At 35.9% G+C, this 27,784-nt stretch overlaps 1 protein-coding gene across 1 annotated transcript in view; it reads left to right on the forward strand.

Moving 5' to 3' along the window:
* Positions 1-22,104, forward strand: part of HTR2C (5-hydroxytryptamine receptor 2C) — a 97,262-nt gene extending 75,158 nt beyond the window's left edge. Inside the window, exons 3-4 of the mRNA XM_024731910.1 lie at positions 1,622-1,822; positions 21,281-22,104. Of these exons, the coding sequence (XP_024587678.1) occupies positions 1,622-1,822; positions 21,281-22,104 (1,025 nt within the window). The remainder of the gene's footprint in view (positions 1-1,621; positions 1,823-21,280) is intronic.
* Positions 22,105-27,784: the final 5,680 nt, after the last annotated feature.

The following is a 27,784-nucleotide window of genomic DNA, read 5'->3' on the forward strand; positions in this document are numbered from 1 at the left end:
GCCCCCACACCCAAAAAAAAAAAAAAAAAAAAAAAAAAAAAAAAAAAAGACCCAACACAGCCAAAATAAATAAATTAAATAAATTAATTTTTTTTTAAAGTGACTCAAGAAGAAATAAAGACTCTGATTAGACTTTATAACAAGTAAAGACATTGCATCAGTAATCAAAAAATCTTCCAACAAGACAAGTTCTGGACCAGATGGCTTCACTGGTCAAATTTTATCAATTATTTAAAGAAGAACTAATACCAATACTTTTCAAACTCCTACAAAATAAAAGATTAGGGAACATTTGTAACTCATTCTATGAGACCAGCATTATCCAGATACCAAAGCCAGATAATGACATCACAGGAAAAGACAATTATAGACCAATATCACTTATGAATATAGATGCAAAAATCCTCAACAAGATGCTAGCAAACTAAGTTCGGCATCATATTATACACCGTGACCAAGTGTGACTTATCCTAAGAATGAAAGGTGGTTCAGCACATAAAAAATCAATTAATGTAATGCATCACATTAATAGAATGAAGGTAAGAAAACCACGTGATCATCTCAAATGATGTGGAAAAAGCATTTAACAAAATCTCTCTTTCATCATTAAAAACACAGAACATACTAGGAATAAAAGGAAACTTCCTCAACATGATAAAAGGCATGTATGAAAAACCCACAGCTAACATATCCTATTCAATAATGAAATAATGAAAGATTATTCTTTAAGATAAGGAGAAAGACAAGATATCTGCTTTCACTGCTTATATTCAACATTGTACTGGAAATTCTATCTAGAGAAATCAAGTGAAAGAAAATTAAAGGCAGAGGAAAATTGGAAAAGAAAAAATAAAATTACCTCTCTTTGCAGATGATGTGATCTTACATATGGAATATCCTAAAGAACCCACACAAAAAAATATAGATCTAATAAATGAATTCAGCAGAGTTGAAGGTTTCAAGATTAATACATGAAAATTAGGTATAGTTCTAAACAGGAGCAATGAGCAATCCATAAAGGAAATTAAGAAAATTTCATTTATGAGAGCATGCAAAAAAATTTCAACTGATAAGAGCATCAGCCATAGAAAAGAATGAAGTACTGATAGAAGCTACAAAATGGATGAACCTCAAAAAGAAAGAAACCAGACACAAAAGGTCGCCTATTGTATGATTCCACTTACATAAAATAACCAGATTAGCTAAATTCAAGAGACAAAAGGCAGATAAGAAATTGTCAGGGGCTGGGGGTGGTGGCGAAAATGGAGAGTGACTGCCTAATGGGTAGTGGTTTCCTTTTGCAATGATGAAATGTTTTGGAACCACAAAAAGGTGATGGTTGCATAATGTTGTGAATGGACTAAATGCCTCTAGATTGTACACTTTAAAGTGATTAATTTTATAATATGTAAATTTTACCTCAATAAAAAATAATGTATGTAACACTGAATGCATTATCATCATCATCGTCATATCATTACTATGGAAAACAATGTTTACCAAATTTTACTTTCTTTTATAAACTTAGATTATGAGAAGAAAAAATACGTAGACTAAATTTAAAACTACAGTTGGTATAATTTACATAACATGTTCTTGTCTTCTCTCTGTTCTCTTTCAGATTATGTCTGGCCATTACCTAGATATTTGTGCCCCGTCTGGATTTCTTTAGATGTTTTATTTTCTACAGCGTCCATCATGCACCTCTGCGCTATTTCGCTGGATCGGTATGTAGCAATACGTAATCCTATTGAGCATAGCCGTTTCAATTCACGGACTAAGGCCATCATGAAGATTGCTATTGTTTGGGCAATTTCTTTAGGTAATTAACTTTCTTGGCCAGTAGAATTGCAGCGGCTATGCTCAATACTTTCGGATTATGTACTGTGAACAACGTACAGACGTCGACTGGTAACATTTGCGTTTAATCGGGATTCTTCTATTTAATAATTATTCTTAACCTATTTATCTGATATTTAGGTTAACAATAATGTAAGAAATGTAAAGTATATAAATATGCAAATGTAAAGTTTCCATTTATCCTGCTAAATTATTTTATGTGTCAAAAATGCCAATGAATTCTGCAACACAGACACATAACCTTTGAGATAATTAAAACGATTTGAAGATAACAAAGATACATGGTAAAATCTAAATTTTTAAAATGCAGCTTTTAAATCTTAGAAGAGATCAATCTATCCCAGAATATTAATCTTAATATTTTTATTCTAATTCTATATCTTCAGTGGAAAACTTTATAGTGCAAGATGAATCTTCACAAAGTAAACATGTCAAAATTTACGCTGTTAATCAACCTAAAATATACTATTTCCCCTTCACTTTTAAATATCTCCTTGAATTCTGGTTATACAGAAACAAAAACATCTATTGGTTTCTTTAAAGATTTGGGGGAGGTTAATGGGAGAGAAATGATCATCTTACTGCTTTTATTTAAAATATTCATGCTCAACAATACTAATATTCAAGTCACAAAGTTTAACCAATTGGAATATAAGGGATTTTACAATCCATTTTTTCCTTTTTTTTCTCCTCCAGTTGGAACGTACATTTAGTGTCTCATTAAATAATTCCTCTTCAAAGTTATGTTTCTGTAAAAGATTCTGATAAATTTTACAATATCAAGATGTCTTTACTGATATCATCTAAAGATCTTGACTCTGGGTTCACTGACAAAATAAATTTAAGTTTTAAGATTGTTCTATTATAGGTGAATGCACACACACACACACCCCTTTGGATAAAAAACAATGAAATTTCTCTAAGAAAAAAAAGTGAATCTATATACACAATTTGACCTACATATTCAAGGACTTACACATTTTACCCTCTCCATCATGAAGACCTTCTCTAGAAAGATGCCAGTTCTTACGGCACTTACAAAGGGAATACACAGCTAAATTAAATCAGAATATTAAAAGCATCACCTTCTAACAATTGCAGACTGGGTAATTTGGACTGACTCTTGTGCTAAATACAACAAAAATATGGGGAAAATACTATAAACATTGAGAAGCTAATAAGAAAATCTACAAACAATAAATGCTGGAGAGGGTGTGCAGAAAAGGGAACCCTCTTGCACTGTTGGTGGGAATGTAAATTGATACAGCCACTATGGAGAACAGTATGGAGGTTCCTTAAAAAAATAAAAACTACCATACGACCCAGCAATCCCAATACTGGGCATATACCCTAAGAAAACCATAATTCAAAAAGAGTCATGTACAACAATGTTCATTGCAGCTCTATTTACAATAGCCAGGACATGGAAACAACCTAAGTGTCCATCGACAGATGAATGGATAAAGAAGATGTGGCACATATATATAATGGAATACTACTCAGCCATGAAAAGAAATGAAAATGAATTATTTGTAGTGAGGTGGATGGACCTAGAGTCTGTCATATAGAGTGAAGTAAGTCAGAAAGAGAAAAACAAATACCGTATGCTAACACATATATATGGAATGTAAAAAAAAAAAAAGGTTCTGAAGAAATTAGGGGCAGGGCAGGAATAAAGACGCAGACGTAGAGAATGGACTTGAGGACACAGGGAGGGGGAAGGGTAAGTTGGGACAAAGTGAGAGAGTGGCATGGACATATATACACTACCAAATGTAAAATAGATAGCTAGTGGGAAACAGCCACATAGCACAGGGAGATCAGCTCTGTGCTTTGTGACCACCTAGAGGGGTGGGATAGGCAGGGTGGGAGGAAGACACAAGAGGGAGAAGATATGGGGATATATGCATATGTATAGTTGATTCACTTTGTTATAAAGCAGAAACTAACACACCATTGTAAAGGAATTATACTCCAATAAAGATGTTAAAAAAAAAGATAGTGAGACATCCATAAAAAGACAGAAATCCAGGAAAAATGATTATGACTTTTGGGTCACGTCTGCTAATGAGGCATTTGCAAACCTGAAGATGTGATGACAGGTTGAGAAGCTCATTCAAGTCTCACAAGCCTGGCAAGGGTCAACGAACTTGGGCTTAGTTTGGGATCCCAAAGGACTGTACACTAGAAGTAAGGATGAACCAGGGTTAAACCATCCTTGGCATGGAGTTCAGGCCTGGTTCAAGCCACCCATCTAAGCAAAATAATCTTGAGCCTGGAAATTGGATTAAGGTGATTTCATAGTCTTCACCTTTCCAATTTTCTTGGTATAAACAAAAAAATCCTTATCATCCTGGGCTTCAAATGACTTCTTTCAATAATTTTCAATTCCTGTAACTGAAATACAATGATAAACAGACACATGAAGAAACAAGACAAATGAAATAGATATAACACAATAAAAGATAATACAAATGAACCCACAGGCACTCAAGATAGTTGAATTACCTGACATAGACTTTAAACAACTATTTGTAGTGTGAACATGTAAATTACAAGCTGAACTTACATATTTCAGCGAGAAACTGCAAGCTGTAAAGGGTAACATTTAAGATATAAGAAACAACGAGAAAACCTGGAGCTCAAACATATGAAAACCTTAGAACTCAAAGACAGATTAGACGTGGCTAAAGAGAGCATGACTGGAGGTCAGTCAGAAGAAACTGTGATGAATGAAGCAAGGAAAATCAGAAGGATATAAAAGAGAAAATAAGAAGATAATGGACATACAGTACAATGTGAGAAGAATTCCATAAGGTGAGAAAAGAATGGCAGAAAAGCAATATTTGAAGAAATAATGGCTCTTCAAATTGATGAAAAACACCGATTCTCTCATTTAAAGAGCTCAACAAGTCTCAAGCAGAATGAATAAAAAACAATCAACATTTAGACCCATCATCATGACATTGCAAAAAAAGAGAAAACATATATCAACCTTAAAGAAAAAAAGATCAAGTTAGTTCAGTAGAGCAACGATAAGATGGATGAATGCCTTCTCAACAGCAACAGTGAAAACTAGAAGATATTAAAATGATAGTGTCAGTGTGCTGATGAAAAGTGAATACTGGGACTTCCTGGGCAGTCCAGTGGTTAAGACTCACACTTGTACTGCAGAGGGCGCATGTTCCATCCCTGGTCTGGGAACTAGGATCCCGCATGGCACAGGGAGTGGTGGAAAAAAAATTGTTTTTAAGTAAATGCTAAATTAGAATCATATATTCAGCAAAATTATACCTCAAGAATCAAAGTGAAATAAAGACATTATCAAGCAAAAACTAAGAGAACGTGACAAAAGCAGTCTCCTGCTTAACAAAATACTAAAGGTTGTTCTTCAAACAAAGGAAAATGGCCACAAAAGGAAGGTTGGAGATGCAGGAAGCAATTAAGTGCAATGAAAATGGTAAATGTGTAGTTAAATATAAATAAACATTGACTGTATAAAACAATAATGATAATGTCTTACGGCATTCAGTATATTAATGGAACTAAAATACACAAAACAATAGCATGTAAGAACAGAGGGTTGAAAGTAAACTTTTATCATTGTCCAGGAGAAAAATAAAAATGATACTTAGTATTAAGCTTTGATGAATAAAGTATAACTGTCCATTCAATGGTAATCACTAATAGAAAGGAAACGTTTACCTTCCAAATTTTTAGAAGAATATTAGAGAATAATATAACAAATCCAAAAGGAGGCAATAAAAGATAAAAAATAGTAACACAGATCAGGTGGGAAAATATAGAAACACATACTAAGATGGCAAAATTAAAACCAAATATATCCATAATTATATTAATTGTAAATGGGACTAAATATTCTAAGACTGTCAGATAAGATTTGAAAAAATAATCCAACAATGTGTTTTAAAGACACATATATATCATAAGGAAAGTAAGGGATTAAAAAGGTACTCCACACAAACACTAACCAACAGAAAGACTGTATAGCTATAGTAGTAATCTATCAGAATAGATTTTTCAGCAAAATCAATTATTTTAAAGAAAGAAGGTTACTTCATGATTATGAAGGAGTTAATTCATTTGGAAGACACAGAATAATGAATGTATGTATATAATATTATGGCCTCAACATTACTAAATTAAACATGGACAGAATTGTAAGGACAAATAGGCAAGTCTACAATAATGGTGTAAAATTTTAACACACCCTTTTCAGTGATTGTATGAGGACAATGAAAAAAGCTGAACTAATGGACAAGTGAAAAATACATATTCCTATCATTTGCATAAGAAATATTTATCATAATTGACCATATATTCGGCCATAAATTAATTCAAAAAATTTCAAGTGTTGGAATCATAAAGTAATTCAAATTCAAATGAAATAGAAATGTTTACCAAAAGGTAACTAGAAAAATCTACATATATTTGGAAATTAAGAAATTATTTTCCAATAAACTATGACCCAATGGATTTAGAATACACTGATGACTCTTCTCTGAACCATTTATTATTATGTGATTGTAAACTAATGATTTTTTCTCACTTTATTATTCTTTCTTCCTTTATTAGTTGGCATTGTACTGTAAGGAAGGTTTTCCCTCCCACTTTGTTATTCATTTATTCATATTGGTAAATATTCTTGAATTCTTTTGTAATCAATATAACTTAATTCATTACTGTCCTTAATTATTTTGACGCTCAAATTGTCCCAGATTTGTCCGATAACTCCTTTTGTTATGTCCCATCAGCACATTAAGCACTTTCTTACTTTCTGTTGTTGATTTTGCCAGATTTACCCTTTATTTCCCATGTCCCAGTTCTGAAATCAGTTATTTCATACAAGGAACCCTTGGGTTTTTTTAGTGGTCAGAGGTTTTACAAACAGATATGGTATCTAGGTACACTCATTGCTTTATCTATGCCTTTAATTCCAATCCAGTAACACAGGATTCTTCTGCTACCTTCCCAATTCCTTGTTATTCCTCACCTTTCTCACAATGAGTAACCTGATCCTCAAAAGCATCAATATATTTATTTAACATTTATATTTTCTAAATCCTACAATATGAAAATTCATTTCAGAATTGCTATCCTTATACCACTAAATAAATAAAATGCTATGTTTAAAATTGTATTGCAATTGTTTTTTTGGTTTTTTGGTTTTTTTTTTTTTTTTGCCTTTAGAATGTTTCCCACTGAGGTTATATGTCAAAGCATTCTGTTCAAAATATTACAGTTAATATGGATATTTTCTTCTGCGTGGTTCTGTTACCAATTCTTTAAAGTTAGGGATTTTTTTGGTTTCTGTATGCATTCAGTATTGATTTACCCTACCTCGCTGCCTTTATTTTTTAATATGTAAGACCTTAATATTATGTTCCAAAGTATGCAAATAGTATACTCAGAGAAGTGTCACTCTTTCTTCTCTCCCTTGGTTAACCCATTCAATAATTTCTAGACTACACTTCGAAGTTTATTTTTTCAAAAAACTATATATATTCTTGTTTCTCCTTTCTTAGATAAAAGATAAAATACTACATACATGTTAACACTTTGCTGTTCTTTACTTTGTAATATGTCCTGGGAATCCCTCTCTATCCATTCATAGTAAGATGGTAGATGTAAACCCAAATATCATGTAAATGACCTAAACACTCTGTTTAAAAGCCAAATTCCTTTTTAAAATGCTCATTAGTACTGCATTTTATAGATATATTGTAATTTATTTAACCAGTCTCCTGTGTAGTATGAGCATTTGTTTCTAATATTTTGTAATTATCAATAATTCCACCAGAAATAATCATTCTCTCAGTGTGTGTGTGTTTCATATTTTTGAAAGTTTAATTTCACCAAAAATTCCTCTTTCAGTCTTTCATAATGAAGTAAGATATTAGCTGTAGGGCTTCCCTGGTGGCGCAGTGGTTGAGAGTCTGCCTGCTGATGCAAGGGACATGGGTTCGTGCCCCCGTCCGGGAAGATCCCACATGCTGCGGAAGATGTTAGCTGTAGGTGTTTTACAGATGTCCTGTATGAGGTTGAGGAAGTTCCCTTCTATTTTTTGTATGGTCACTATTTTATCATAAAAACACATTGCATTTTGTCCTTTATTCTATTAATATCACGTTACATTGATCGATTTTCACATGCTGATACAACCTTGCATTCTTTGGATAAATTCCCCTGGGTCTTGATGTATACTCATTTTTATATGTTGCTGGATTTGGTTGGCTAGTATGTTGTTGAGGATTTTTGTACTTATATTAAGAAAAAGTACTGGTCTGTGGTTTCTCTTTTTATATGACATCTTTGTCTTTTTTTTGGTATCAGGAGTAATACTAGCCCCATAAAATGGGATGGGAAATATTCTTTCTTTTTCTATTTTTTGGAAGAGTTTTTGAATGATTGGTGTTAATTCTTTAGATATTTGATAGAATTCACCACTGAAGCCATTTGGGCCTGAGCAGTACTTAGTGGAGTTTTTTTAATGTCAAATGGAATCTCTTTACTGTAACAGGTCTATTCATATTTTCTTTTTCTTTGTGAATTAGTCTTCATAGCTTGTGTATTTTTTTTAATTCATGTATTTCCATATAAATTGTAAAGTTTTTGTTCTAATTCTGTGAAAAATGCCTTGGTAATTTGATAGGTATTGCATTGAATCTGTAGATTGCTTTGGGTAGTATAGTCATTTTGACAATTTTGATTCTTCCAATCCAAGAACATGGTATATCTCTGCATCGCCCCAAATAGCCAAAGCAATCTTGAGAAAGAAAAATGGAACTGGAGGAATCAGGCTCCCTGACTTCAGACTATACTACAAAGCTACAGTAATCAAAACAGCATGGTATTGGCAGAAAAACAGACATACAGATCAATGGAACAGAATAGAGAGTCCAGAAATAAACCCACACACCTATGGTCAACTAATCTATGACAAAGGAGGTAAGAATATACAATGTAGAAAAGACAGTCTCTTCAGTAAGTGGTGCTGGGAAAACTAGAGAGCTACATGTAAAAGAATGAAATTAGAACATTCCCTAACACCATACACAAAAATAAACTCAAAATGGATTAAGAGTCTAACTGTAAGGCCAGATACTATAAAACTCTTAGCATAGGCAGAACACTCTCTGACATAAATTGCAGCAATATCTTTTTTGATCCATCTCCTAAAGAAAATAAAATCAAAAGTAAATAAATGGGACCTAATTAAACTTAAAAGCTTTTGCACAGAAAAGGAAACCATAAACAAAACAAAAAGACAACCCATAGAAAGGGAGAGGATATTGGCAAATGAAGCGACTGACAAGGGATTAATCTCCAAAATATACAAATAGCTCATGCAGCTCAATATCAAAAAAACAAACAACCCAGTCCAAAAATGGGTGGAAGATCTAAATAGACATTTCTCCAATAAAGACATACAGGTGGCCAAAAAGTACATGAAAAGATGCTCAACATTACTAATTATTAGAGAAATGCAAATCAAAACTACAATGAGGTATCATGTTACACCAGTCAGACTGGCCATCATAAAAAAATCTAAAAACAATAAATGCTGGAGAGGGTGTTGAGAAAAGGGAACCTTCCTACACTGTTGGTGGGAATGTAAATTGGTACAACCATTATGGAGAACAGTATACAGGTTCCTTAAAATACAAAAAATAGAGCTACCATATGATCCAGCAATCCCACTCTTGGGCATATATCTGGAGAAAACAATAATTCAAAAGGATACATCCACCCCAGTGTTCAGCACAGCACTATTTACAATAGCCAAGACATGGAAGCAACCTAAATGTCCATTGTCAGAGGAGTGGATAAAGAAGATATGGTACATATATACAATGGAAAATTACTCAGCCATAAAAAGGAATGAAATAATTCCATTTGCAGCAACATAGCTGGACCTAGAGATTATCTTACTGAGTGAAGTAAGTCAGACAGAGAAAGACAAATATCATATGATATCACTTATATGTGGATTCTAAAAAAAATTGTACAAATTTTGAATGAAAGAATGAGAATAAGGCAAGTTCAAATTCCACAAAACACTGTTCTTACAGAAGTAGAGCTTTCTTCTTGAATAAATACTCCCCAAATTACTGAAAGACTTTGGCATATTTCTGGAGTTCTGATAGGTTGATTTTGACAATATTTTCCAGTGTTCTCATTGTTTTTATAGATAAGAGCATTTTTATGTCTTTATCACCATTTCCACTAATGTCACCTTCACTTGTATCATCATTCTTTACTTTAACCTCCTTTTGTCTTTATAATTAAGCTAGGTTTCTTATAGATAAAATATAGTTGTCTTGTTTATTTATCTAATCTTGCTATCTCCACTGCTCATATTTATATCTTTTATATATAATGTGATTATTGGTATAGTTGGGTTTAAAACTAATCTTTTGCTGTTTATTATTTGTCCCTTTTTTATTGTTGTTATTTTCTGTCTTTTTTTCTTTTCTTATTCTTTTTGCAATACTCAATCACCTCAGGGTCTCTTTTATTAACTCTTTCATCTTCTGATCAGCAGTTACTGCTTCAATGTTCTTTGCATATCTAGTACTTTTAATTGTATGCCCAGCATTGTGGGTATTATATTATAATAGCACTTGATTTTGTCATCTTTCTCTCGTAAGTGTTAAATTTTATTCTAACTGAAAGTTAAATTATCAGCATACCACCTGGATACTGTATTAGATTCCTAGTGCATAGCCTTACTTCAGTCTCAACTAAAGGCCCTGAGTATTTTCCAAAGACGGTCCACTATGCGTATACGATCTCTAAAGTCTCAGCTTTGCTTTCCAGCCTTCCAGTGTCTGTTATATGCTAGGACCCCAAGAGGCCTACCTAGGTCATTTGCATCTCAGGAGTTGGCCAAAATCATGAGAAGAAATTTTATGCAAGTTTCAGAGAATCCCCTGTGTGTCTGTCCATTCTCTCCTGGCATAACACCCAAATTTAAGTCTCCATTCAGCTCTGAAATGTTATTTATGTCTCAACTTCCCAGCAAAAGTGCTACACTTTGACTGGGCTCTATTTCCTTAAAACATAGTTTCAAAATTGCTCATCAGGAGGAAGCTTGTGTAAATGGGAGCTCAAACATGGGCTTCCTGTCTCTTAAAGATTGTAGCTTTGCACTTTAGCTTATCCAGTAAATAGAAACAGTTGTATAATGTATTTGGTGCAGCCTTATTTTTTGTTGCCAAGGTATAATTTACATACAATAAAATGTACAGATTTTTATGCATAGTGATTGATGAGTAAGAAAAAATGATAATTTCTATGTAACCATCAGAAATCCAAGTTTTCTCCTGCCTCTCCAGGAGGCTAAGATAGCAAGTGGTTATGACCCAGGCTCCTTTCATATTACTGCCTCTGCCCTGGGTCTCAGAGCTTGTGAGGCTTTGTGTGTGCCAAGAGTAGAGTCTCTTTTTCCTACAGCCCTCCCCAAAAGTAAGCTCCACTGGCCTTCAAAGCCAAACATTCTGGGGACTTGTCTTCCTGGTGCAAGCCCCCTGGGCGAGGAGCCCAACGTGGGGCTTGGACCACTCATTCCTTGGGAAGAACCCTTGCAATTGTAATATCCTCTCATTTGTGGGTTACCTACCCAGGGGGCTGGGTCTTGACTATATTGTGTCTCTACCCCTCCAACCTGTCTCATTTTGGTTCCTTCTTTATATTTTTAGTTGTAAAAGATCTTTACTACCAGTCTTCAGGTTGTCCTCATTGATGGCTGCTCTGTAAATAGTTGTAATTTTGATGTTCCTATGAGAGGAGGTGAACTCAGGGTCTTTCTACTTCACCATCTTGGCCACTCCCTCCCTGCATCTTTATTTTAACTAACTTATAACTGAAATTTGGGATTTACTTCAATTACAAATGTAAGCAATAAACCAAAATAGTAATTTGCAATATCTGTAACAGTATCACCAATAGGCATTACAAATACTTGAAAATCATATTTGGTTGTGGCAGATACCTTGCCATGATAGATGCTCATCACTATTTCAAATTTCAGGAGCTGTTAGGCCCATTACTAGATTTTGTTATTTAATGTGCTAATTAAAACCTGCATATATTACTGTTTCTAAATTTTATCTTTAATATTTTGATAGCAGAATGTCAAAATAATTTATTTCCTTTGCAATCTCCTGTATGTTATTTTATACATTAAAAACATTATTCTAAGAGATCCTTAGGTACAAAAAGGTTTGGAACCCTTTCCCTAGATTTTTGTATGACTTCTTTTCACCAGAGTTCTCCCTAAAAGATCATGACCTTGAAGTTTCCCTTTATAAGAAAGATCCTGTACCCAACCGCACCTGTCTCCTGAGTTTTAAACAACTATATTCACAGAGAATTCCATATTGATACTCACAAACATCTCTAACTTTACACAATCCAAAGTGAGTCCATTACTTTCACTGCCAAAATCCTGCTCCTTCATCTATGTTCTTGTGCTTAATGGCATCCCCATCTACCTAATGACACAGAACAGAAATTTTCATTTACTTATTAACTCTTGCCTCTCCCTCACATGCCACATCCTATCAATCACCATATCCTATCAATGGAACTTCTAAATGGCTCAAAAAATCTGTCTATTCTCCCAATCCCCTCTACTCTTCCCTTAATTCTTTCCCTTGTATAATAATCTTTTTTTTTTAACCTGTTACAAGAGAATTGAGGCCACCCTCTACCCAAGTCTTGACTTTCTTCCTGGAACCCATGAGTCTATTTCTTCTCAAGTTCTCAGGGTCTGGCTCCATTACTCAATGTCTTTTTCTCCACATCTTCAAACTCCCTCTCCTGAATATTTTTCCAATAGCATGTAAGTGTGTTCAACTGTCTGATTTTATCTTTAAGAAAGCTGACTATCCACACTCATCTATCTGCATTTACTCTCCTTATTTCTCACTGCTTTGTGGAATCAACAGATATGCATTTAAATCACTTTGTGCATCCAGTTAACAACTCTGTTCTTTTGCCATTTAACACTTTCTTCTCGTCTCTCTTCTACCTTTTTGTATAAGGCCCAATAATTTCTGCCACCCATTCATACTACTATGTCTTCTAATAGAAAGGAACAACCAGTCTTTAGTCCTAGTGTAATTTTTCCAACTGTTTCCAACTTTGCCTCCTCAGGGACCTTTATCTAACATCTTAACCTTTCTTTTCTGTATCTTTAAGCTCTTCCACTCTATTGGCTTTCACCTTTAATGTGTAAGCATATTATTGCACCTTAAATATAATCTTAGTTTCCTCAATCTTCATTAGCTTGTGAGCAATGTAGGGGAGGAAAAATAATTTTCCCTCTACCCTTCTGAGTTTTGGGTTTAGACTCCTATAATAAAACACAGTTTAAAAAGAGAAAACAAACAAGTTTATTAACATTTATATGTTATGTATACATGGGAGATACCCAGAAAAACTAAGTAACTACCCCAAATGGTGTAAGCCATCACCTTAAATACCATCTTCAGCTAAAGACAAATAAAGATGTGGGGTGGGGGAAACCAGTTATAAGAAGTGACCAGGAAAAGCTAGGTAAACAAGGGTTAGGTTTGTTATGCAGAATTAAGTGGGCTTCTTCTCCATTGATAAGATTCTCTTATGATTTAGTCATCCTTCTCTTCCAGGTACAGAGAGGAAAATGTTTACGAAGGAGATTTCCTTTGTAAATGCAAATTTCTCTTAGGCTGTTTTCAGAGCTTCTCTTGTGTCTGTCATTTCTCAAAATAACTCAAAATAATCCTTACGCCAAAGACGCATATTTTGGGGTGGCATATTCTGCTACTCATCAGTAGTAATGTTGCCATATTTCGATGTTATCCCAAATTTCACTTCCTCATGCACTCAGCCATATTATAGTTGGACCTCCCTAGGACCTCCCTCACTGTTAAAAAAATAAAATTCAACTGAGTAAATTGGAAGATCTAATTGGCTTTATTCAATGATTCATGAATTGGGTAGCATCCCTTCTAGTGAATAGATAAGCACTTCAAGGGACTGGACAAAATGGAAGGTTTTTACAGGCAGAAGGAGAGTGGGGCAAGGAAGTTATTAGCAAAAGAAAATAATTATTTCAGGTTAGGTCATCTTCTTTTGAGGGAAAAGGTAATGGAAGGGGTCATTATGCAGATTACCTCATTAGTGCTGACCAGGAAATTTCAGATTGCTTAAAAGTTACATTAGTGGGCAGCAGCCGCATGGCACAGGGATATTGGCTCGGTCCTTCGTGGCAGCCTGGAGGGGTGGGATAGGGAGGGTGGGAGGGAGGGAGACGCAAGAGGGAAGACATATGGGAACATACGTATATGTATAACTGATTCACTTTGTTATGGGGCAGAAACTAACACACCACTGTAAAGCAATTATACCCCAATAAAGATGTTAAAAAAAAAGTGTCACATTATTGGGAGAAGTTGAGACTGCTATTAAGCCTTGGTTTGCTGTCATGGAGGCAGATGACTCCATTTGGTGCTTGCTATTTCTTTTTAACACCCAGCTGTCCAGAAACACTTACCCAAGTTTATCTTACAAACCCTGGGCATTCCTTTTGTCACCTCATGAACTGTCTTCTCATGCTTTCCTGCTTACGAAGAATCTTCTTCTTTTAGTTCCACTTCCCTCAAAGTCATTTAAGGTCTTTTCCTTACTCGATATCCTTCATTCATGCATGCCTAGGTTCCTACTCTTCTCAAAGCTAAAAACTCCTTAAGTTCAAAGTTGACTCTCAACCTGATTATGACTTCCTTAAAATTCCCACTGCATCATCACAATACTGATTTATCTGCCAAAGTATGCAAAATATTTCTCCAACTCTCAGTCACACTTTGTCACCTGAGAACTAAGGAAGCACTGCTTGTGTTTGTGTTGTCTTCTATGTTCTTCTCTGAAAATAGTTCCTTCATCTTCTGCTGTCAATTCCCATTGTCAAGGGACTCACTTATTACTCCGTGAGGCAAGGGACCATTCCCATCAGCCTAACATTGTGTCATCCTCCTAGGTATCCTTGAAAAAATTCCTCTCCATGAAAAACTCATGAAAATAGATATCTAGGAGATAGCCCTGCAGTTCAGTAAAAAATTCCCTTAATCTATGTTTTCATTTTGATGTTGGTCAATCTGCTCCAGGAAATGTATTTTATAATCTCTCTTTCCTCTATCTAATTACCATTTATTATTCATCTCTTGGCAATCTGTTTCCTGTCTTCACTACTCCACTATAATTGTTCTCTCTATAATCACCAGTGACCTCATTTTCAAAGACAGAGGAAATGTTTCAAATTCTAGACCCTTCTGTGACATTTGATGCTGTTGAGGATGCCTTGTTCAGAACACTCCCTCTTTTTGCATGTTACGACATAATTTTTCGTTCACAGTGAACTATTACCATGCTGCTGATAGCCACTTTGCAAATTTTGCTACTGGTAATTTTGATCTTACCAGAAGATGTCAAAAGAAGTTTATCAGACCAGGCTCACACATACGCTGACAATGTAATGCTATGTAATGACTACTGTCTGGCCAACACTAATTGTAAGATACTATCAATTGTAAGATGCATCACACATTAGAAGATGTTAAAATCTAAAAGAAATGTACATCTAAGAATGATTGGCATATGGTATTATTATCTGATTGAAGAGAACTGATCTGTGTTGCTTGAATTCAAGGCTTCAAGAAATAATGCGAACATCTTTATACATTCTCTGAACTTACTTGCCTTATCTGAAGTAAAATAACTGCACCAAGTTATTTTATGGCTTTTATGAGGCTAGAATAAAATAATGCATATAAAGTATATACTGCAGATACAGTACCAAAGTTAGTAAGCACTCAATAAATGATAGTAGTCGTGGTAGCCATAGTAACACATATTTTCAATAAAAACTTGAACTATAACTATTACTGAATTCAGTGTTCCTAAAATGCTAAGACTCCACATGTTTATTGAAAGTATTTTTTTCTCTCTGAGTTTAAGTACCTTAATGAATAATAATCACTTTCACAGGATTTTCTGAGAACTAAATGAGATAATGCATGCAAAATATTTGACTGTTTATTGGTTGAAGTAGTATCTGATATTTTCAGCTGAATGTGAATTATAACTTATCTTTGTTCTTTCTAAAATTCTAAAGATGATGTAGATTAATTGAAGTTAATTTCAGAAAGACTTAGTAATTCTAGTTAATAATTCCTTTTTATGTTTTTTGTCTGGATTAAATAATATATGAAAGTATGTAATAATTATAAAACACATGACTCAGCGTGTGACAAATAAAAAGCACTCAGTAAAAAGTAGTTATTATTATTGCAATTGTTGTTATTTATACCTGGCATTTTCTTTCTTTTTTCTTTTTAAGGTTTTTATTGGAGTATAATTGCTTTACAATGGTGTGTTAGTTTCTGCTTTATAACAAAGTGAATCAGTTATACATATATCCCCATATCTCTTCCCTCTTGCATCTCCCTCCCTCCCACCCTCCCTATCCCACCCTTCTAGCTGGTCACAAAGCACTGAGCTGATCTCCCTGTGCTATGCAACTGCTTCCCACTAGTTACCTGTACCACTCTTCATTGGGATGCACAGGCCTCTCACTATCGCAGCCTCTCTTGCTGCGGAGCACAGGCTCCAGACACGCAGGCTCAGTAGTTGTGGCACACGGGCCTAGTTGCTCCGCGGCATGTGGGATCTTCATAGACCAGGGTGTGGACCCGTGTCCCCTGCATTAGCATACAGATTCTCAACCACTGCACCACCAGGGAAGCCCCTGTTTGTAGATTTTTTGATGATGGCCATGCTGACCGGTGTGAGATGATATCGCACTGTAGTTTTGATTTGCATTTCTCTAATGATTAATGATGTTGAGCATTCTTTCATGTGTTTGTTGGCAATCTGTATATCTTCTTTGGAGTTCATTTTCACTTTTTCTCCTTGGACATATCAAAGGTTTAAAAATATCAAAGACTGCTCCATTATACTTGCTAAATTAATTTAACTTTTCTGAAGTTAACTTCACCAAATAACATGCGCCTTTCATAATTTTTACGACAATGAGTGAGATGATGCATGTAAAATATTTAGTTGCTATTATTGATGTTGTTTATGTTTACCCTGACATAACATCACCTGAATTTCTACTAGCTGACAAATTTAAAATACTGAGAAAGACTTTATAAATTTGCTGAATTTAACTCTCCAGGGCTTAAGTAACTTCATCCATTAATATAGAACAGCAGCTCTCAGACTCTTTGGTGTCAGGACCTATTTATACTTTTCGAAATAATTGAAGACCTCAAAGAGCTTTTGTTTGTGTGGATTATATCTATTGATATTTATTATAATATAACTTAAAACTGAGAAATGTTTAACATATTTATGAATCATTTGATTTTAAATAACAGTAATGAATCCATTTAATGTCAACGTAAATATTTTTTATAAAAATAAACTATATTTCCCAAAAATAATTGAGAGAAGGCCGACATTGTTTTACAGTTTTAAAATCTCTTTAATATTTAGTTTTAGGGAAATATAGTTGGATTCTCATTTATGTATCTGCATTCAACCTGTTTTATGTTATTTGGGTTGAAGTTTATAAAGAAAATGCAGTTTTAAAGATAAATAGCTGGAAAAGGGAAACATAGCAAACTCTCTAAAAGAGTATCAGAGGCCCCCCAGGGTCCTTGAACCACACTTTGAAAACTGCTGACATATACTGTTAATTTTTTTTTAAGTATTGATTAAGATAATCTGTACAATAGGTACTGCTATTAATGCTGCTTTAGTTGCTATTATTTACATTTCATTTCCAGATACTGACAAAAGAACTTAAGTTTCTTGTTTTGTTGACTGCATTCACAGTTTCTAAAAAACCAAAAACCAATAAAACTAGTGATGATATAGATTTGGTAAAATGGTTAAGCTCCTTCACCAAATAATATCTGTATTTTAGGAGTTTTAACCAAATTGAGATAATACATTTTATATCTTTAATGTCAGTAATATGCATGGCTCAATGCCTGGCATACAAGATAGACTCAATAAAAGGCAGCCTTGGAATCACTCTTTGTTCAATGTACATAAAATTATACAAATAGATGCCAGGGATAAAATTGGCCTCACATACCCAATAACTCCTTTAGCTCATCTGGGATCACTCTGCTACCCTCTCTTGTTGTCTCTCAACAGGCTTACTTTTAGGCCCAAGAATCCTTTAGGAAAGTGAATAAATCTTTTAACAGAAACAAGCTAATACCAGTTCAGAGCTGGGCTCTGAGTAATGCTGACTTCCACTGACCTTCTGATCAGAGTGTGAGGCCTTCCCTAGAAACTTCAGATATCTAGAAATACCTAAAATACTGTGCAGCATTTCCTTGGGAATTGAATCTCCACTCCAGCACTTGTTTTCTGAGTGTAGATATGTCTACCCTTGTCAGGATTCCTCCAGAATGAATGCAAACTCCCCAGATCAAGTTTCTAGCCTCAGGCTCTGTTTCTCACATTGCTAGAGGGCAGGGGCGGGGGGCAGTTTGGAAGGGGAGCCATTCCACTATACCCCTCCCTCTGGTCTTGCTATAGGATCCTGAGAAAGTATAACATAGTTTTCTACCAACATTTTGTCAGAAAACCACCTTCTTCTCTATATTTATATGAAAATGTTGAGCGTTTCCACTCAGGAGGCCAAGACTTTTGCTCTAGAAATAATCACTTCCAAAGTTAGCAGTGGTAGTAAATCTTAGAGACTTTTATGATCTGAGGTCTAACAGTCATTTCTTTCTCTGTTTCAGAAAGGACTTCTATGTCTTCTTTTAATTTCTTCAATTTTTAAAATATTAAACTTTTGTTATAGACACTTTCAAAGATTGTAAAGTTAGATAGAATTATATAGTAAAGACCCATGTACTCATTACCCAGCTCCAAGATTTATCAGTTTATGGACTGCCTTCTTTCATCCATACTTCCATCCACTTCTCCCTCCCATATTATTTTGAAATAAACCTCAGAATCATAATACTTTATCCTTAAATACTTCAGTCTCTATATCTAAAAATATAAGATTTTTTCTACAGAATCACAATATCAACATCACTTTTAAAAATTAATGAACAAAAATTATTTAATATCATCAAAAGGCCAAACAGTGTTCAAAATTTCCACCTGTGTCGTGAATATTTTTTAAAATTTATTTGCATCAAGATCCCAAGAAGGTCCACATATTATAATGCTTGATAGGTCTTTTAAGTCTCTCTTAATCTTAGGTTCTCTCTCTAATTTTTTCTCTTGTAAATGATTTGTGTTTAAGTAACCCGTCCCTCTTTTCTTAATCTCATATTAGCTTCCTTAACTCCAGAAAACTTCCTGCAGCCTAATCCTCACTAAAACATTTCATGAAGGATAAAGCCAATACTGACTTTTTTCAGGCAAGCTGGATCTACACTCTTTCTAGATATTCCCTCATATTTATAACTTTTGGAATAAAGATCCTAACAGTACAAACTGACCACATTCTTACCTGTCATTTTATAACTCTTAAGAAATGTAATCTGCGTGGTTCATCAAACTGGGTGAATATTACCTTCTGATACTTGCCACTCTTCCCATCCAGAGTTCAAAGGTCTTTTCACCGGATCCTGCACTGTATTACCTGAGGACACTTTCTGTTTGCAGTGTCTCCTAGTTTTCACAGCCGTTTTTACTTTCTTGAATGGCATGCCCAGGTTCAGGGTTGCAGGCATATACCAATACCTCAAGAAGTCTTGTCACATCTATCACTGGTTCTCATACCATCACTTGGCCTCTTTCTCTAGAAAAAACAACAAACAAAAAAAAACGGTCATTTAAGAAATTCAGGGTCTGAGTTAGAAGGCTTAAAGATCACTTTCCAAAGACTCTTTCTTCCTCATGTCTTCCTAGAAATTAATTACCAATCAATATCCTCAGCGAGCTCTTAGCAAAGAAACATTTACCATTTATTTCCTTCTTGATCATCCAGCCAAACACTCTATACCTGACAAAGTGTGTTAAGACAACCTGTAGGGGAGTTCCCTGGTGGCCTAGCGGTTGGGATTCTGGGTTCAATCCCTGGTCGGGAAACTGAGATCCCACCACCCACGCTGTGCGGCAAAAAAAAAAAAAAAGACAATCTATAGGGACTTTCAGTTTCAGATTTGTCACTGTTCCCTAAAGCCAACAATGATCTTTGAGAGTGCGCTACTATCCCCTCTCACAGTTCATAGTGCAGATATCCACCAGCTCAGGATTCCTCATAATAATCTCTGATAGAATCCTAAAAATGCAGTCTGAATTTTCCCAGGCTTCAAGTTCCCGTGGACACAAGAGAGAATAAATTAACATTAAAATTTGAATTTCACTTGCAAGTTATCCCTACTTATTAATGTAGGACCTCTTCGAGATCTACCATAATGATTTCTAAAAATTTCTAGGTTTCTTACTTATGCTCAGGCATAAGATCACCTTCTGCTCCCACCTCCTTGTTGATATCTTCTGCCTATGAGCTTCTTTATTAATGGAAGTGCTTACCAAATTACTACCTCTCAGTATTCTTAAAAAACAAGAGTTCAAAACTCCACACAGAAATGGGAGGACTGTATCTTTCCCAACTCAGCATTTCTATCTGTCTCTTGACCCTGCTTAAGCACAGAGTCTCAGGAAAATGCTTACTAAAAAGACAACCCTTTCAGTTTCTGCATAGATTATGTCCACACTGTGGTCAGATCTAATTCCTGTTTGGGGGCCATACTATCCTCTCCATCTCCAGTAACTCCAGAGCTCCTAGGCCCTGTCTCCAAAGGACACACACACAGAAGTTCCTCTTCTTGATCACTTTCCTCAGGAAAAGATGTCCTTGGCTAAAAGCTCAGCCAACCCTGATATGCTATAATTACTCTTGTAGGTGGCATACACATCATTTTTATTGCATTTGGAAGATGCTTAAAAATGAACAGTTGAATTTATTGACGTCATTGAGTATAGATGTGAAGTTATTCACTCATTCAACAAATATTTATTGAGTGCTTTCTATGAGCCAGGACAGTTCTAGGAATTGGAGATAAAACAAAAAAGACACGAACCACTCTTATGCACAACCATACCTATAATTATCTCAATAATGATAATTCCACATCTTCTACAGGAAATTTGGCGAGAAGGCATTCCTAACTTGAAAAAAGCTGTCATTTTCTGATATCATACTGCTACTCTTTCATGTGACTACCCATTTATGCTGTGAATAGCCTTCAACAGATAGATCTAAATTTTCTTCAGTGAAATGCAATTAAATGCATCCCACTGTACAAATCTGTGCGACCCTTCAATATGTTGTAACAATGTCCTACCTTCTTTTCTGTTCCTGTAGGTGTATCAGTTCCTATCCCAGTGATTGGACTGAGGGATGAAGACAAGGTGTTCATCAACAACAACACCTGCGTGCTGAATGACCCAAATTTCGTTCTTATTGGGTCCTTCGTAGCTTTCTTCATACCGCTGACGATCATGGTGATTACATACTGTCTAACGATCCACGTCCTTCGCCGACAAGCTCTGATGTTACTGCACGGCCACACGGAGGAACCGCCTGGAATTAGCCTGGATTTCCTGAAGTGCTGCAAGAGGAATACTGATGAAGAGAACTCTGCAAACCCTAACCAAGATTTGAACCCACGGCGAAGGAAGAAGAAGGAAAGACGGCCAAGGGGCACCATGCAAGCTATCAACAATGAACGGAAAGCCTCGAAAGTCCTTGGCATTGTTTTCTTTGTGTTTCTGATCATGTGGTGCCCGTTTTTTATTACTAATATCCTGTCGGTTCTTTGTGGGAAGGCTTGTAATCAAAAGCTAATGGAAAAACTTCTGAATGTGTTTGTTTGGATTGGCTATGTTTGTTCAGGAATTAATCCTTTGGTGTACACTCTTTTCAACAAAGTTTACCGAAGGGCTTTCTCCAACTATTTGCGCTGCAATTATAAGGCAGATAAAAAGCCTCCGATCAGACAAATCCCGAGAGTTGCTGCCACTGCTTTGTCTGGGAGGGAGCTTAATGTTAACATTTACCGGCACACCAATGAACCAGTGATTAAGAAAGCTGATGACCAGGAGGCCGGTATCGAGATGCAAATCGAGAATTTGGAGCTACCAGTTAGTCCCTCCAATGTGGTTAGTGAAAGGATTAGTAGCGTGTAAGAAAGAGCGGTGCAGCCTTTTCCTACAGTAAAGCTACAAGTGTAGGAAATTGTTCTATAATTCTTCTGTCGGTCATAACCTAATGTAAATATTGCTGTCTGAAAAAGTTGTTTTTATATATAGCTTTGCAATCCTGTACTTTACAATCATGCTTACAGTAGTGAGATTTAGGGTTCTGTATTTACTGTTTATAATAGATTGAGAATAATTTACTTTGGTTGTTTGATGCAAACATGTCGATTTTTTCCCCCCTTCCTTCCTTCCTTCCTCCTCCCCTCCCTCTCTTTCTTGCTTTCTTTCTTTCCCTCTTCTCTCTCTCTTTTTCTTTTTCACATACGGAAGTGTTGATCTTCATCTCAGGTGACATTTGCAGGAGACCAGAATGATGCACAGGACAGTGGTTACATTTCAACCACGCCAAAATTGAACAAATTCAGTGAAATCTATTTTCTGGGTTAACAGTAAATATACACTTTAAATTCTTGCTCGGCTCATCTACACACATAAACACAGTAAGATAGCTTCTGCCTTCTGATAATCTATCATAACTATTAGTGAGTCAAAGGCAGAACTTAGCCTTGTTGTCACACATAGGGGAAATTTTGACATTGTCAGAATGTTCTGTTGATATTTTACTGCAATGTCTGTCACCAGACAGTGGTATTTTAACATAGCAGCTGGTTAACCAGGACTACAGAAGTGGAAGGATGATACGAGATATATACACCAATAACTGCTTTTCACTTCTTACAGACAATGTTCAAATTCTGATTATAATGACAAGCAAACTGGAATTAGTGTTTTCATTCTGGTCCTTAGTAAATACCTAATTCCATGATTAAACTGGGAAACAAAATCCCAGAGTTATTTCCCAATCCAGGATTCATCATCAATTGGGTTTTGATCTCAGGATCCTGGAAGTTTGTGTGCTACACACAAAATGAAATTAGCATTTTGAGCCTTATTAAAATAGTATATTAATTATGGTACCTCTATCTATAGGACCTAATTTAGCAGTCCATTTTTGAGTAAAACTTGCGTTGGAAGCATAGATGATCAAAAGCTTGGAAGTTTTGCTTGATTAAGGACTACAGAACTGGGCCCTTAGAATGTGAAAAAAAGGAATTAAAAAGAAGCTTTTACTGAACTTTGGGAAAAACAGAAATACAGAGTTTCCATTTGGATTTTAAACAAAATGTATCTCATTTACAGATCCTTCCAAACTCTCTAGTGCAGGCAAGGCTGCAGCTAATTTGTAAAAGTGGCAAGCTCTTCATTGTACTGCAATTATGTACCAGAAGTTTAAATCTTTGTTAAAATATAGTGTTGTGTTACAGTAAGTGTTGGCCATTGTTTCATTCTTGGGCCTGCTGCTCTCTAAGAGTTCAGTACCATTTTACTAGTTTGTTAACCGTGAAAGGTTTTCAAACATTGCTAAAGTCAGACCATTAAGTCTATGCTGTGTGCAGAGTGTACAAGGGTTTCCAGTAACTGTATTTCCATGTGTGTCCATGTCACACAACTGTGGATCAATTTCTGAAGAGTTCATGATGCTATTTCTTATGCCTGACAGTTACTTACACACCTTAGAGTATCTTGAAATTGGTGAAGGCAGAATCTGAATTTCTAAAACCCCTGGTGTGTGTCCTCAACACACAGCATAGATAAATCCAACAGTCTGCCACAAGGGCGGTGGGAGAGCCAACGGACGTATTTGAGGAAACTCATACAGTCCCTACGTGATTTGCAACACTGCCAAATGCCAGTCAATTGCTTGAGCATGTCCAATTATGACATGAAAGTAAAGTCTACCTGCCTGTTGGCTCTGTTGAACTGCATGTTAAAACAGTTATATGAAATTGAGTGAGATCTAATTCTTACTGAAACGAAAATGTCTGAAGAAACACACCATGCACTGAGCATGAGTTCTGCACATACAGATGGTGTCCTGCATGTATGCCATGTATGATGCATAAATCCATCCATTTGTATTAATGTAAGGCAGAGTAGGTGAAATAAGAAGGACTGAAGCAAATCCTTCAGCAGTCTTTAAAAAGACCATGCTATCAGACCTGAAGTATGGTGAGTATTAGAGAAAATTGGAAACATCTGATTTCTTTCCTGAACTATCGGGGCAAGCTCATAGCACGTTTTACAAAGAAATAAAATATAAACCACAGATTTTCAAAAGCACTAGCAATAAGTTGAACAATAATAGCTTACAGCACATTTGTTAATAATTCTTATGCCATCAAGTAGTAGTACTTAATACTACCCAACACAGTAATTATTCTCAAATTGTGTGCTATTCATTAAGTTCTGTGCAGTTTGGTATGAAACAAGTACACTCATTTGGATATAAACCTTACAGTTCAATGTTAAACCTACAACTTTTATAAATGTTTTGAAGTCCATGTGATAAGTGTAAACGTGGTGAATTTACTGTCAAACAGATCATTTTGATGTCCTATTATGTATGTATATCTGTTTAAGACACGTGCAACAGACTGCCTTATATTATTTCCTGTAAGTCTTCTTCATCAAGTGGTACTTTTTGTGAGTGGTTGCAAAGTGTTGTCTTATTCCTGGTTCCTGTATGTTATCCATTCCAGGTTTTTGTGATACTTCCTATTAATTTATTAAATTTATTAAATGTTGCCTAATATGTCACCTGTCTTTTTTCCCCCTGCATCTTTTGAGGGAAAAATACACCACTTCATTTCTTGGAAAATTAAATTGTAACCTGTTAAATAAGTTCATAAAGACAAATACAACCAGAAAATATTACTCTTCTCTATGTACTCAAAGACTGTGACACCTGAGGAAAGACAAGAGGTGTAAACAACAAATGCAATATTAATAACAACATCACTGATGCCTGGTAAGCAGAATAACTGCAGTCTCAAATTATCCTACTTTCCTTAACCTGAGCAGGGGCCTGGGGTGGCTCATATGCTCTCCTTGCTATAGGTATCATTGCTATCTTATTCCCATCAAACTCTAAGCTCCCCTAGAGAGGACCATGTTTACCTTATTGATGGTTTTATCCCCAGTTGACAGCGGCCACTCTATGTTCAACAGACACGTATTGAGCGTCAGTATTTGTGGGCATTGTATTATCTGTTCCTGTTGCCAGAAGGAGTCTTACAACTCCCCACTATTCAGTCATGTGGTGTGACTTGATCACCTTAACTGACCCCTATCCCAAATGGCTTTGGATACCTGTGCAATCATCAGGGTCACCGTACTAAGCCGCTCTGTTCCTCCATACCTGAAGCCATGGGTGACAAAATATCCTGGCCTTTTCTTTCAACATTTGTACCTTCCTGACGCTGAGTGAGCCCACTGGCATGAGTTCAGTTCCCTGAGAAGAAAGCAGGAATACCTCATTCCTTTGCAACCATGACTAGGTTGAGTCCTAGGAATGGGTCAAAGGATAAAGGTTGAACTGCCACTTTGAAACAACAGCGTCACTGCTGCCCATGGCTAGAAATATCTTGTACCACTGAAGCTAGGGACTACTCTTCCCCAAGAGCAAGGCAATGGAGAGAGGTTGAAATTTCTGATGGCACAGACCTGGAGTTGTTACTACCAATGAAAGGGAAGGAGGGGCAGAGGAAGACTGGAGTGCCACATCCCATTGTACAGGAAGGTCTTCATGGTCTGAGGAAAGAAAGATGCTCCTTGCCATCAGGCAGCAGTACATTTCTGCTTACAGCAGAAACACACAGTTTCCACACAGTTAATCAGCTCCCCCTTAAGTCAACGCAATCTCCATGGTTGAGGCCCATTTCTCCTTGTATATTCCCCTAGACATATATTAACATATCACACAGAAAGCTGAATATATTAGAAAGAGGTATTTTTATAGGCAATGCCAACAGGAGTAGGTGACAGCATAGTGGCTCTCAAATATTATGTGACCCATAGCACACACTTTTAAACATAAATAGCTCTAAGATGGGTCCTCTGGGATATAAATTCTGAGATGGAAATAAGTGTGCAGGATGTTTATTAGGAAGTGATCTTGGGACCCATCTGCACGGGGAAAGGGAAAAAAGGATGACTGGGCAGAGGGAAAAGTTGGGCTGTGATGTAGTTACAATAAGGACTTACTCCCCCTGCATCTTTGGTAGGAAAAATATACCACTTCACCTCATTTTCTTTGAAAGTTAAATTGAGTTCTATAAAATAAGTTCAAAAAGACATACGTAACCAAAAAGTATCACCTTTCCTGACTAATTCTGCATGTATTCAAAGACTATAACACCAGGGGAAAGACAATTGAGAGGTGTGAAAAACAATATCACACTTAGATGACTCATGGGAAGCTTCAGAGCTGTCCCAAGTTGAAGCAAGGGGCCAATCCTCTATAGCACCACTGTCCCCAAGAGAGATATATGACTTTATGCCAGGTCACTCTCTTCAACAGAGGCAACTCCCCAAGAGGGCTTATACCTGAAAGTTGTCAAGTCCACAATCTCCCATCACCTGGGGAATAAACCCTTCAGCCCTGAAGGTAGGATCTGGTCAGTGTAGCATAGCATCTATAACAAATAGTACATTTATTGAGTAGAAAAGATTCACCACCTAATTCAAAAAGATTCACCACCTAGTTCAGCACCTATACAAATAACATGAAAGAACCTGGCTGCCTGTTACTTAAGCCCAAATCAAGGCAAATGGAGGTGAAAATAAATATATGTTTTTATATGAGATTTCTTTTCATGCTAAAGGTGTTCTCAATCAACAGCTTACTAGGATTCTTAGATTTCTGAACCCATCTGGATAGCTCAGGCTAAGCTGCAGTAAAAAACAATCCCAAAGTCTCAATGGCTTAACAAAACAAACACTCATTTTGCTCTCACACTCCATGTCTAACGTGGGTTGCCAGGAAACCTCTTCTCATCATAGTTACTCTGGGAAAAAATGGTGATAAAGGCTTCATCCTTCACACTTGCTTCCATGTAGCAGAGGGACAGAAATTTAGTGAATCTATTTCTTAAACCAAAACTAACCCTACCGTTTACTTTCCATTTAATCCTAACTCTATCCATACCCTCATGTCTTACCTATAACATTATTTCTGTTCTTAACTTTATCCTTAAAGCTATCTCATTATTTTTGTTCTTAACTTTATCCTTAAAGCTATCTCTATGTGTGTCCTGTCCTGCTCTTAACTTTATAATTAATTCTAACCCTGACTCTTGTTTCTAAATTACCTCTAACCATGATCCTGCCTTCTGCGAACTCTAACCTTACTCAAAACTCTAACCTCACACTTACTATTAACTCCAATGCTTCCTTTGTCTTTAACCCTCCCTTAGGGCTAACTATAAACTTTCTTCTAACCTTACATCTAAGCTCCAGGTCTAGCTCTAATTATTTCTATTTTATTCTAAAAAAATTTCTTTTTGTTAAGAGTCTGAGAAGCTGGACTGGAAGACACAGAAGGAAACTTTATGCTTGATCCTTTTGTACTTCTCTGTCTTAAAACCTCACAAGGGGCCAAACACAGACGTGCTTTGTCTTATGTAAACAGGTGGCTCATACATTTAAAAATCTCCACTTTGCTATAATGGAAACCAAGGTCAGTGAGGTAAAGGGTCTTCCCCTAAATCACACTGCTGGAAAGAGCAGAGGATGAACTATCTGGTTTTTAAGGCTGTGCTGTTCCCAA

Source organism: Neophocaena asiaeorientalis, unplaced genomic scaffold (assembly GCF_003031525.2).
Source record: "Neophocaena asiaeorientalis asiaeorientalis breed wild unplaced genomic scaffold, Neophocaena_asiaeorientalis_V1.1 scaffold178, whole genome shotgun sequence".
Lineage (NCBI taxonomy): Eukaryota > Metazoa > Chordata > Mammalia > Artiodactyla > Phocoenidae > Neophocaena > Neophocaena asiaeorientalis.